This window comes from Leucopleurus acutus, assembly GCF_964270905.1.
Source record: "Leucopleurus acutus genome assembly, chromosome: 13".
Classification (NCBI taxonomy): domain Eukaryota; kingdom Metazoa; phylum Chordata; class Mammalia; order Artiodactyla; family Delphinidae; genus Leucopleurus; species Leucopleurus acutus.
Window position 1 is genome coordinate 72451520 of NC_139155.1, and position 14032 is coordinate 72465551.

Here is a 14032-nt window from a genome sequence, read left to right on the forward strand (position 1 = left end):
CCAGCTCCCTATGGGATCAAGCTGAGTCTAGATGTCACCTGAAACCACATCCTTGCTTAATTTCTTCCCTTCACCTTTCTTGCCTCTTTCACTCTTTTACAGAATCCTCCTGAGAGCATTCCCTGAATAAATTACCTGTACAAAAATCTCTGCCTCAGTCTGTCTACTTCTATGAAACCCAACCCATGACACCTTTCCCTGCAAAGCATCTATCTTTTTAAATGCTGGCCTCAGCAATACCATTAAGATCTAGAAATAGTTCTATCACTGGTAAAAGTCTTTCTTAGGGTTATGATAAAAGATGCCTCTGTCCAGAGAAGGAAGAATTCTCAGGAGCCTCAGAGGGATAGCTAGGGCTTTAGTAGTTCAGCTATACTCTATGTAGAGAAAAGCATGGAGAAAAAGTCAATGTCATTTAGTCTTACTTCGCAGTGCGTTTTAGTAAATCCTCTCTCTCTGTTTTGGTGTTCTGTCTCTCTCTTTCTCTCTCTCTTTTCTTCATCTCTCTCTTTCTCTCTGTTTGAACCCCTATCTGAGATCATATTCAAGAATTTTGAACCCATTTTTATTGACTTTATAAATAGTATTTCCATGCCATTTTAAATCCTCTTACACACATACATTCTATCATATTCATGAACCATATTTTCCTTAATAATAGCTACCTTTTATTGAGGATCTACTATGTGCCCAAACATTCTTCTAGATATTTTACATGAATTATCTCACTCAATAAATGCTGCAAGTCAATGGGGTAGGTAATTATAATTCCCATTGTGTGTGTCTATCTTTAATCCTTATTTTCATCTTTATATCTGTGTCAGATAAGTTGTTATTTGACCAGGATCACGTAGCTAGTAAGTTGGTCAGTAGAAGAGCCAAAATTTTAACCTAGGTCTGTCTATATTATGCAGCCCATCACTCGCTTCCCTATTTAGGTGGTTTCACAATTATAAACAATACTTCAATAAGCATCCTTCGTCTTAAATCTTTGTTTGCATGTGGTTTCCTTAGGGTATATTCCTGTAAAAGAATTTGAGTCAAAGGGTACACATTTTAAGGCTTTTGATATATATCATCAAAGTGCTTCCTAAAAAGTTGTTCCAGTGTATAGTCCTACAAGTGCCTCTCCAACAAAAACCATGAGGAATTTCATTCACTCAGCTCTGAGAATGGAGACCAATTGCAGTGGTTGTAAAAGATTACAGTGATTACCGTGAATGACTCGGAAATTTTATTCTATTCTCCAAATGGTGTGCTTATATTATTTTAAAAACATCAATACTGATAATAAAATAGGAAGCATGTTTACATTTTCCCCACCAAATTAAAATCAAATTACTAACCATGAAAAAAATGTGTAGCATATTCTAAGGGCAAAGCTAATCCTGTCCTTAGATGTCAAGGATTTGTTTTTATAATGAACTTACAACATGCAGTCTTTTTTTCTTTTTTAGGCACAGAATTAGTACATGAATACATTCTCATTGTAAATAAGTTAGCAATATGCAAGAAGACAGAGTGTATGATGAATTTTCCTCTTCCTCCTTACCCCTGCTTCCATTCCCCTTCCCCAAAGCCATGACTAATAGCAGTTTGCTTTGCAACCTTCCAGCCCCTTTTCTATGTAAATGAATATATAAATTTAAAACTGAATAGACATTTTTCCAAAGAAGACATAACAGATGGCAACAGGTGCATGAAAAGATGTTCAGCATCACAAATCATCAGGGAAATGCAAATCAAAACCACAGTGAGCTATCACCTCACACCTGTCAGAATGGCCATCATCAAAAAGACAAGGAATAAGCGTTGGCAAGGATGAAGGAAAAGAGAACCCTCGTGCACTGTTGGTAGGAATGTAAATTGGTGCAGCCACTACGGAAAACAGTATGGAGGTGCCTCAAAAAATTAAAAATAGAACTACCATATGCCAGCAATTCCACTCCTGGGTATTCATCTGAAGAAAATGAAAACACTAATTCGAAAAGGCATGTACACCCCTATGTTCATTGCAGCATTATTTACAGTAGCCAAGATGTAGAAGCAACCTAAGCGTCCATCAACAGATAAATGGATAAAGAAGATGTGGCATTTATATCAATATATATATATACACAATAGAATATCAACCACAAAAAAGAATGAAATCTTGCCATTTGTGACAACATGGATGAACCTAGAGGGTGTTATGCTAAGAGAAATAAGTCAGACAGAGAAAGACAAACGCTGTATGATTCCACTCACATGTGGAATCTAAACACCAAAACAAATGAACAAACATAACAAGACAGAAACAGAGTCACAGATACAGTACAGAGAATAGACAGGTGGTTCCTGGGGCCGTGGGGAGGGGAGGCGAGCAGAGAATTAGGTGAAGGACGTGAAGAGGCACAAACTTGAGCTGCAAAATAAATGGGTCACAGGTATGAAATGTACAGTATGGGGAATATATGCTGGAATTAATTATATAATAATAACAGTAATAATAAATTTAAACAACAGAGTATCTTTTTTTCCCTTCCCTTCCCCTCTCTCCCTCCTTCCCCCTCCTTCCCTCCCCCTCCCTCCCCCCTCCCTCCTTCCCCCCTCTCTCCCTCCCTCCCTTCTTCCCTCTCTCCCTCCCTCCCTCCCCTCCCCCCTCCTTCTCTCCCTCCCCCTGCCTCCCTCCCTCTCCCTCCCCTCCCCCTCCCTCCCCTCCCCTCCCCCTCTCTCCCTCCTCCCTCCCTCCCTCCCTCTCCCCTCCCTCCCCCTCCCTCCTCCCTCTCTCCCTCCTTCCCCTTCTCTCCCTCCCTCCCTCCCCCTCCCCCTCCCTCCTCCCTCTCTCCCTCCCTCCCTCCCTCCTTCCCTTTCTCCCTCCCTCCCTCCCTCCCCTCCCCCTCCCTCCCTCCCTCCTTCCCTTTCTCCCTCCCTCCCTCCCTCCCCTCCCCCTCCCTCCTTCTCTCCCTCCCTCCCTCCCCCTCCCTCCCTCCCCTCCCCCTCCCTCCCTCCCCCTCCCCTCCCCCTCTCTCCCTCTCTCCCTCCCTCCCTCCCTTCCTTCCTTCCCTTCTGCTCACACATGCAGCATACTGCCAGTGCTCCACCCATACAAATGCCCCGATTCTCACCACCTCTGGCTATGCCAGTCCACCTTCCAACTGCCAGCACTCGCACCTCTTCCCTGAGCGCTTTCTCTGGTCATTAAAGCTTGCCTTGCCAACCCATGTGGCAGACCAGAAGTGCCTAGGAAGTTAAACTTCCCAGGAGCAGCTCTTAACAAATGACAGTTGCCTCGTCGCTCGAACGGGACAATTTGGAGGATGTGTTGCAGTGTCTCCCAGAGGAAACTCCTTGCTTTTGAATTTCTGTGTCAGGATCTGCTCCTGATAAGACAGTCTGGAAATCTTTCCATAGTAATCTATGTAGAGCTACCAGATTATTTTTTAATAGCCGTGACCTATTAATTAATACTTAGGTCATTTTCAACTTCTTGTTTTTGCAACCTATGCCACAAGGAACATCTTTTCCTGTAATTGTTGTGCCCCATGTTTGGCCATTATTTATAGCAGTTCATGATGAGAAAGAGTCGCTTCACCCAAAAAGTATGGGGATTATTACAATCACATTGAAGAGCTGAAGAATAAGCAATGAAATTAGCAATGCCAAGAAACAGCTGATACGGGCACAAACAACTCCCCACTGCAAATAACTGCATTTACAGCACTTGGCAGTTAGAGATTTGCCATTTGGATCACATGCCTGGGAAGGAAATGACCTGTGATCTCCATCTGGCATTTCTGCTTGGTCTTTGGGGGAGACAGCAGCGCCAAGGACAGATTTGTGAACCAGCTTATTCTAGACACCAATCTGAAGCAACTTCTGAGACAGGTCTCAAGGCAGAACAGGTGGGCGGCTACCTGGGGTATTCATCTTTAAGAGCGGCTAAAACACTCACTCGTAGGATGCCAGGTAGGGCAGGCTTCCATCTCAAAGGTAAGTGGCATTTCTGCTGAAATACACAGCACCCTCTACTGGAAATAATAAACCATCTGCCCTGGTGCCAACCTGTGTCTTGTATATTTTTTGTGAGGCAGTATGTGCAATTAGAGGTGATTATTATTTTTCGGTGCCTATTTGCATTTTCTAAAACAAAAATGTACTGTTTGTAATGATAAAGTTACATTTAACTCTTTTGCTTGGATTAAAGTCTCTTCCTTCTTGTGGGAATGTAAATTGGTACAGCCACTATGGAGAACAGCATGGAGATTCCTTAACAAACTAAAAATAGAGGTACCCTATGATCCTTCAATCACACTCCTGGGCATATACCCAGAGAAAACCATAATCCAAAAAGATACATGCACCCCAGTGTTCACTGCAGCACTATTTACAATAGCCAAGACATGGAAGCAACCTAAATGTCCACTGACAGAGGAATGGATAAAGAAGATGTGATATATTTATACAATAGAATATTATTCAGTCATAAAAAAGAATGAAACAATGCCATCTACAGCAGCATGGATGGACCTAGAGATTACCATACTAAGTGAAATGAGTCAGACAGAGAAAGACAAATACCATATGATATCGCTTATATGTGGCATTTTAAAAAAGGTGCAGGGCTTCCCTGGTGGCGCAGTGGTTGAGAGTCCGCCTGCCGACACAGGGGACACAGGTTCGTGCCCCGATCCTGGAGGATCCCACGTGCCGCGGAGCGGCTGGGCCCGTGAGCCATGGCTGCTGAGCCTGCGCGTCCGGAGCCTGTGCTCCGCAACGGGAGAGGCCACAACAGTGAGACGCCCGCATACCGCAAAAAAAAAAAACAACAAAGAAAAAGGTGCAAATGAACTTATATACGAAACAAAAACAGACTCAGAGACATAGAAAAAAAACTTATGGTTACCAAAGGGGAAGGCAGGTGAGAGGCTTGTGGAGCAGAGGTGAGTCAGCTGTGGCGATAGTAGCCTAGCCAGTCCCCATCCAACTCACCAGCAGACAAAAGACACAAGAGTAAAAGCCCTGCAGAGACCAGAACAAGCAAATGGCCAAACTGCAGTATCGTGAATTAAATAAATTGTTACCATTTTAAGCCATAAGTGTTGCGGTGGTTTGTTACAAAGCAAAAGGTAACTCTACATTCCACTTAAAAACCATCTGACCTTAAGCAAATCCCTCAGGATCTCTGAGCCTTAGTTTTCTCAGCTGTAAAATGGGGATAGTAGGGCTGTCCAATGGACAAGAAGAGGTAGTGTGAAGAGAGAGCTTAGCATGGGCCCTGCACCTGGCAAGCACTCCACTGACATTATTATTATCACCATAACTACTACTGTTAGTGTTACCACCAAGGACCAATGTGAACACCTACTCTGAGGGAAGAGAGAAAAGAAAGAAGAAATAAAGGGAGAGGAGGAGTTAGAAAGGCAAAAATTAGGGCAGAGGGATGGGTTCCTTATTAACAATGTAATTTCTATATGAATTGGTGGATGTTAGCTAAACTTACTGTGTTAATCATTTGCAAGATATATGTCATTACACTGTACACCTTAAACTTATACAGTGCTGAATGTCAATTCCATCTCAATAAAACTGAAAGAGAAACAATTTTTCAATTAAAAAGTTTTAATAATATAATTTGTATTTATACTAAAAATTTGAGTACATTATAAGGACTTGTGATTGTTGAGCTTGTAACAATTATATAGCAAAATCTTATTCACTTGGTTTTGTGAGGTGGCAACTGGGTAAAGTCCTTCTGAATGAATGGAAACTCTTAGTTACATTTAATTACACAAAAAATATCTTCGACTAAATGTTTCCAAATAATGAACTTAGGGGAGCCATTTTTATAATTAGATAAGAGCTTTGCATAATTAAGACATGATTATTTTTATGTAAATAGCTGGCGTGAAAGTGCTGGGGAACCAGTGAGTCTCTTGGGTGGCTAAATATTTCTTCTGTAATTTTTTTTTTGGGGGGGCCTCGCCACCCGGCATGTGGGATCTTAGTTCCCCAACCAGGGATCAAACCCGTGCCCCCTGCAATGGAAGTGCTGGGTCTTAACCACTGGACCACCAGGGAAGTCCCTCTTCTGTAATTTTGTTCGTGGTTTTTATTTGCCCTCCTTTTACTAACCGTGTGATCTTACACGTTACTGCTTTAAAGCCTCAGTTTTCTTACCTGTAAAATGGAGGTAATCATATCTACGTCTTAAGGTTTTGTGGGTTTAAAATGGTCATGTGCCTGGAATGCAGTAATAGCTCAATAAACAGACAGAAGGGCTATAGCAGCATTAAGTAAATGAACAGCTAAATGGGGAGGCAAGACATTTGGGGTGTGGGGGAAGGGAGCAGGTAGGCAAGCTCAGAACCCTCACGACATCAGGTAAGGGGGTAAAGGCCCTTCCAGCTGCTCTGTGTCCTTAATTTTATTTCCCTGGTGTCCTGTACTCTCTGCCTGAAGATCTCTTCCCTTCACTGTTTTAGGGGATTTTTTTTTTTCTCTCCTCAGTTATTCTGTCATTGGAATCCCATCTGCTTACAGTCTTCCAGAGGTTCCTCAAAATTTCTGTTCTGCTGATAGCACCTTTTTCTTGCTTTCCAGCACTCTTCAAGATTTATTTCTTATACCTTTTATGTCACTTCCAGAAAATGCGGAAGAAGAGGACGTAGAAAAGAGCGTTTCTCATGGCACCATCTTGAAAAAGAATCACTGTGGACATTCTGAATCCCTGGTTCCTTTCCCTTTCGTCATATGGAAAGAAAATCCAGGGGGCTGTTTGGAGGCTGTTCTGTTGCCATCTCCCCGAGCATCCCTGGGAAAGGAATTTAATGTGTACCTCTGTGATCTCATTCCTTCCAGCATGAGGGGAAAATGGTCCCCTAGTCAATGAATGGCTCATGAATGAATGGGACAGTGGCTATAACTACAGGAATTCGTGGAGTCGGGCCAGAAGTGGAGCACATTGGCCACAAGCCCCTGCCAGCCCAGATTAATGGACTGGGCTTAATGGCCTCTGCTTTAAGCTCCAGTGGTTTCTAAGCTCATCCCAGATCCAGGAGTCCATGTCAAATGCCTACTGAGCACAGCCCTGGAAGATCAATAATGAAAAAGGGAGGGAAGGACGGAGTTGAACTGAGAGCCTCTAAGTGGCAGACAGTCTGGATTTGTCCCTGTGTTAAGTCCATGTTCTCACATCTCCTTTCCTCTACATTTGTTGTTTCCATAATTATACACCGAGTCCATCGTCCATCTCACTGATGCCTCAGCCTCTTACCAAAGCCTTCAGCAGACGAGCTGCTTCACATGTGTTGCCATTTAACATTCTAAGTGACCCATGGGGTAGGTCTGCTATTATCCCCATTTTAGAGATGAGAAAACTGAGGTGTAGAAAGGCTTAATGACTTGCCTAAGGATGCACAGCTATTATGTGACAGGGCCAGGGGAGCCTGGTTTTGGAGCCCATGATCCAAGCACCCTGCTTCAGTATTAGCGTTCTCCTTTGAGATCACCTCTCCCAGCCTCCCCAAACCGTGACCCTCCAGAGGCTCAAGAAGTCAATCACTGAGCTGTTGACCCTCGGAGGGCAGGGGCTGCAGTGGTGCACCACCCCAATCTTCACCCACCAGAGCCAATCCTGCCGTTTCTGCTGCCAAAAAGCCAGTCTGCCAGCAACAGAGACCAACATGGAGCCCTCAGGGTGGAACCATCCCATGTCACTTGGTGGCGAGCTTTTTACATTGGACATCTTCCATTTGGGAAGAAGCAGTGATTCATCTTGACCGGAAATGGCACATATTCTGGGTATTGGTTTGCCTTTCCTGCCTACAGGGTCTCAGGCAGCATTACTATCTGAGGGCTTTCCAAGTATTTGACCCATTGACACAGGATCCCCTAGTGCATGGGACCAAGGGAGCCGATGTATAACAAAGGAGATGCAGCAGTGGGTATATGACCATGGAATCCACTGGTCCTTTCACATAACATGCCACCCTGGAGCTGCTGGCCTGAGTGACGGAGCAGCCTTTTGTAGGTGCCGTGGAGGTGTCAGCTTGGAGATGATACCCTGTGAGGACGGGGCACTATCTTCTAGGACACAATATACCCTTAAATCAATGATTATTACATGGTGCTGTGTAGAAAGAAGACATGGTTCTGGAAATCTAAGAGTCGAAGTAGACTTCAATGCCATCATTCCCGGTGACCCACTTGGGGGGATCTGTGCTTCCTCCATTCTGCATCTTCTAGGCTCTGTGGGTCTGGAGGTCCTGGTTCCCAGAGAGAATATGCTTCCACCAGGGTACGCAGCAAGAATCCAATAACTTTAAGCAATAGCTATCACCTAGTGACTTTGGGTTCCTTGTGTCAAGAAATGAGTAGCCATGAAAGAGAGTCATCATTCTGTCCCAGGAATTGATTCTAAGCATCAGGAGGTGGTAGGATTACTGTTACCTACTTGGGTACCTAGGTGATACACGGGACATCGCTTGGTAATCCCCCTGCCCAGTCTTGGTGTTAAATGGACGGGCAGCAGCAATGACCTGAGAAGGGTGTGGTAACAAGGGGCCTCATCTAGATCAGCAGAGGTACTAGCCAAAGGTGAGGAGAATCTAGAATAGGTGGCAGAGGGCAGAGAATAATACACATCGGTTGTAGTCATGAGGCCAGCAGCCAGAGCAGGGACTGTAGGTTGTCTCACTAGCCATCCTTTTATAAGTTTTTTCAGGGAAAAGACCAGCCAGAATCCTGGAGGAGCTGTTCCCAGACGGGGTGAACTTATCATACGATGCGAACACATCCAAAGGGTCCAGGGAAGGGACTGTAGTGGACGCTGTGATGCAGCGCCTGGATTCCCCCTTCAGGGCTGAGGCATACGGTCCCTCTGGAATGACCAGGAGTACTGCCTGCTAAGAGCTCAGAATTGAGGCCCTTGCAGGAATTGCCTTGGCCAAAAATAGCTGACTTCCCCAAGGTCATGTTCCCTCCTTGCGGACAGCCCACATCCAAGGTGGCTGATGTGTGGGTACAAAGGCCCAGCCCCCATGCCTCAATTTGGAACAACCCTAAAAAGCCATCCCAGTTTCCGAACCCCTACAGGATTGGCTGAGGCCCCCATCAGCTGTTACAATCGCATTGCCACTCAGCTTCTCCCTCTGCCCGTGCCCGTTTTTCTCACTCCCTTACAGGTGTTGATCCTGGCCCCCTCTTGCACACAAATCTCTATCTCAGTCTGTTTCCCAGGACGCCAGCCTGTAACAGGAACCATGCCTGTTTGGCTCACTGCTGTACGCCCAGGACGTAGCACTGGCCCACGTCATAGCAGAAGCTCAAGAAATATTGGTTGAATGAATGAATAAACTAGAAAGAAACCACCTGGTCCTTGTGCAAAATTTTCCTCAATTATTGCAGTAGGGTTCCTTATCTCCAACCTGTCCAACCCACCACTGCCAGATTAATACTTTTAAAGTACCTCTCCTGCTCAAGAACTTTCAGTGGCTCCCACTGTCTATAGACAATCCCTTTGGTCTGGGATTCAAGACCTTTAAGAAGCTTGCCCCGGTCTATTTGTCCCATCTCAGTTTTCAATTCTCATGTATCTCAGCCTAACAAGCTACCTGAACTGGACCATTAGCCTTCCTCAGACTCAGCTACGGCTTCCTCTTTTCATGAAATTCCCTTCCTATGAGATATCCTACATCTTCCCCAGTCTCCTCTGGGTCTTTCCAAATCCTTTTAATCCTTCATAGCAAGGCAGTAAAATGCAATGGTTAGAGCCCAGGCTCTGCAGTTAGAGGGAGTGGGTTCAGATTCCACCTCTGCCTCTTGTAGCTGTGTCACCTGGGGCAAGTTACTTTACCTCTCTGTGCCTCAGTTTCTGTATCTGTAAAATGGGGTTAATAATGGAATCTACCTCATAGGGAAATTTGGGGGATTAAATGAGACAATCTGGGCAAACTGTTTAGAACAGCACCTGCTCCTTAATAAACACTAAATATTGGCTATTAATCATCATCCTTGAGAGTGGGGTCAACACACTTTTTTTTTTTTTTTTTTTGCCACACTGCCGCTTTCAGGATCTTAGTTCCCCAACTAGGGATGGAACCCAGGCCCTCGGCAGTGAAAGCGCAGAGTCCTAACCACTGGGCCGCCAGAGAATTCCTAAACACACTCTTTCTATGAAGGGCTGAATAGTAAATATGTCAGGTTTGCAGGCCATACAGTCTCTACTGAGACAACTCAACTCTGTTGCTGTAGCATGAAAACAGGCGTAGATAATACATAAATGTATGGTGCGGCTGTGTTCCAATAAAACTTTATTTAGAGACCCAGTAATCAGGTCAGATTCGGTCCACCTGCCACCACCTGCCAACCTCTGCTTCAGGATTCCCCAGTCTCCCAGGAGACAGTGACCTCTTCCTACACGTCCGACTACTCTCAGCATCTTAACAACAGCAACAACAAAATAACACATAACTTACAGATAATTAGCACCATCCCCTGCCTCCTGGTTAGGTTAGAAGAGGGTAAGAGGCAGCACGCAGTGTAGTTAAGGGCACAGATGTTACAGGCGGACAGACTCAGGTTCTTAGTTCCACCTGCAGCCTGTGTGACTTGGGCAAATGATTTCACCCGCTGAGACTCAGTTTTCTCAGCTGTAAAGTGGAGACTGCACTAATTCAACACGCCCCCGCAACATCTTCTGGTGCTGCTGTGCTGTGTCAAAGAGAAACGTCCAATCAATGCTACCTCTATTATCTTTATTATCATTTCACATCTACGACCTTCCAGCTACCGTGTTGCTTTTGCTGTTGGTAATCATTATAATACTGACAATGACACCATTCTCTGGCTCCATCCAGAGCCCCTGGATACCAGAAGCCCTAGCGTATGTACCATCTTTGCACCCCTCTGAGGCCATGAACATAGTTGGCTGGCTGCCTGGCTGGGTGGCCAGAGCTGGGTCTTTACTTACGACTGGGGGACCCCTCCGATCCCGAAGCCCACCAGGCCCCGGAGCACCAGGATCCAGCTGTACACGGGTGCGAAAGCACTGAGGATGCCATAGTACAGGGTCCAGAGCACACTGATCTTCAGCCCCTGCGGAGAAGGAAGACACAGGGTTTCTCAGCATCTCCAGGTCACATGTCCCCTGCACATGTTCAAAGTCACCAACAGGGTCATGGTAAAGGGTGAGCCACACAGCCAAGGGGATGCTTGGGGTTCTCTGCATGGGTGGCATCCACCCTGAGGGGGTGTGGGGGAAAACTGTGGGTCATTCTTGGTTGTCCCAATGATTGGCATTTAACAGATACATCCCAGAGATGTTAGATGTCTCACAGCGCGTGAGACCTAATAAAGACTTATCCTGTGTCCCGCACCAGCTCGAATCAAACTTCCCACCCGACCATCGTGCAGTTGAAAACTGTGTATGGTTATCAGCGCCTAGATCTTCACTCTAGTTTACATAGAAACAGGATTTTGGAAGGTGGGTCACGTGATTTTTCAGGAATGCAACTTCTAGGTAAATCAAAGGAGGATACACTTTGTTTTATCCAGAATTTTACAAAATGGTTAATCATTTCCGAAAATCGTGTTGCCAATGGCAACGCTGCGTGTGATAGTTGAGTGACTGAGGGAACACTTCGGCATCTGTCTGCATTTATGGGGCTTCTATGTGTATCTATGAATAGATTGATCTGAATCTTATTTCAAAACGTCAGATATAAAGAAAAAGCATTGACAAGATTCCATTAAATCCAAACTTATTTATAATTGGGGCAAATAGTAACTACTTCCTTTTAGGATCTAGGCAGAGTTGTGTGTGAATATTTGCATACTGAAAGTAAATTTATTAATTACCTCCTTTAAAAATGTTCTCCCTTGTGTCATAGTTAGAGCATTATAACTGATTTTTTAATTATTTTTATTTTTTAATTTAATTTTTTTTGGCCGCACCACGAGGCTTGTGAGATCTTAGTTCTCTGGCCAAGGATTGAACCCCGGCCTCTGGCAGTGCAAGCATGAAGTCCCAACCACTGGACCACCAGGGAAGTCCCTGACTTCTTTTTTAAAACTGTGTAAGCAGCTAGGTTATTTTATCTTTGAAATTATTTCTGGATTATTAGGGGCACTATTAAAAATTTTATAATTTTTTTAAATAAAGGGGACACTGTAGGGAATTCCCTGGCAGTCCAGTGGTTAGGACCCAGTGCTTTCACTGCCATGCCCCACATTCGATCCCTGGTCAGGGAACTAAGATCCCGCAAGTCGCGTGGTGCAGCCAAAAACAAAAAGACATTGTATTTGATGGGGTTGAAAACCACCTAGGAACACAGTACTGCAGGACAAACCTGGTACATATTCCTGGAGAGTCAATTACCCTTAGAGACTGAGAAAAAATTAAGGGTGAATGTAATTTAAAATAGAGTTTTTATAACACAACCAACATCAAATGTATTATGGAGTAGAATGCAAATTTAACATGAATTTTAGACCCGCCACATGAGGTCTGAGCAGACCTCCCTCTGCAGCACTCTTCCTAAATCTGTAGGATTGAGTTCACCCTTCTGCCAGCTCCCCATACCCCCATGCTTCAGGGAGAAAGTGTAAGACATACTAATTTTAGCTTTAAAATGAAAATGAATTAAAAGGGACTAGAGAGGGAATTTGGAGATCTACCAGATGATTTCAGGTCTTTTGGAAAACAATTTTAGGTGGAAGAGAGAATGTTTTAAATAACTTTGCATCACCTTGCAAGCAGGCGATCTCCTTTTCATTTGAACCTTCACTTGTCTGATTACGCCCAAGAGGAAGTATCCATGTGGTGCTGGTCTGCCTTTCTTTTCTAAATTTATTTATTTACTTTTGGCTACATTGGGTCTTCGTTGCTGCCCGCCGGCTTTCTCCAGTTGCGGCGAGCAGGGGCTACTCTTCGCTGTGGTGCGCGGGCTTCTCACTGCGGTGGCTTCTCTTGTGCGGAGCAAGGGCTCTATTCACACAGGCTTCAGTAGTTGTGGCTCATGGGCTTAGCTGTTCTAATGGCATGTGGGATCTTCCCGGACCAGAGCTTGAACCCGTGTTCCCTGCATTGGCAGGTGGATTCTTAACCCAGCTGGTCTGTCTTTAACACCTTTTTAAACATCTGCTAATCTCTCACTTTAACAGAGAGGGCAGTGGGGCAACCATACCAGCTAGAATTTTTTTTCAATTAATTAATTAATTTATTTATTTTGGGCTGTGTTGGGTCTTCGTTGCTGCGCATGGGCTTTCTCTAGTTGACGCGAGCAGGGGCTACTCTTCGTTGTGGCGTGTGGGCTTCTTATTGCGGAGCACGGGCTCTAGGCGCGTGGGTTTCAATAGTTGTGGTACAAGGGCTCAGTAGTTGTGGCTCGCGGGCTCTAGAGCGCAGGCTCAGTAGTTGTGGCTCAGGGGCTTAGTTGCTCCACACCATGTGGGATCTTCCCGGACCAGAGCTTGAACCCGTGTCCCCTGCATTGGCAGGCAGATTCTTAACCACTGCGCCACCAGGGAAGTCCCCCAGCTAGAATTTTATAACATTGTTTTCTTTGTATTTATTTTTGCAGATACTTCCTATTTAGTGCAGTTGCTATTGATTTCCCATTTAAGACTCTCTATCAAGTTTCCTTTTCAAAAAACATGCATTTGAGGATTTTAAAAAATGTTGATATAAAGAGAGATATTAAGTATATAAGAGAACAGGTGGAGCAGGAATTATTCAAGCCCAGGAAAACCTGGATCTATTGTAATCATGAATAACAATAATAATTAATAAATAATAAAGCAACCTTTCTGTTCCCCTAAACCCAGGGCTATGATATTGGTACCTGCCACACATATACTTGGTTCCTTTCTTTTGGCTTAAGCTAACTTAATAGGGATTTTCTTTCTTGGAACCCAACGAGTCTTGAATCAGTAACAAGACATCATTAGCAGCAGAGAAAATAAAAGAACAGAAGGAAAACAGCAGGAGAAGAGGAGAGGGGAGAGAGGAGGGCACCCAGACTGGCACATGGCAGCCAAGCCTCTCTCACGG

The 14032-nt window shown here is 44.6% G+C and overlaps 1 protein-coding gene across 1 annotated transcript in view; it reads right to left on the reverse strand.

The window, feature by feature from the left end:
• SVOP (SV2 related protein) overlaps nt 1–14032 on the reverse strand; it is a gene marked incomplete at its 3' end in the record, with an annotated part of 82445 nt that overhangs the window by 35731 nt on the left and 32682 nt on the right. Inside the window, exon 6 of the mRNA XM_082852946.1 lies at nt 10952–11076. Within this exon, the coding sequence (XP_082709072.1) occupies nt 10952–11076 (125 nt within the window). The remainder of the gene's footprint in view (nt 1–10951; nt 11077–14032) is intronic.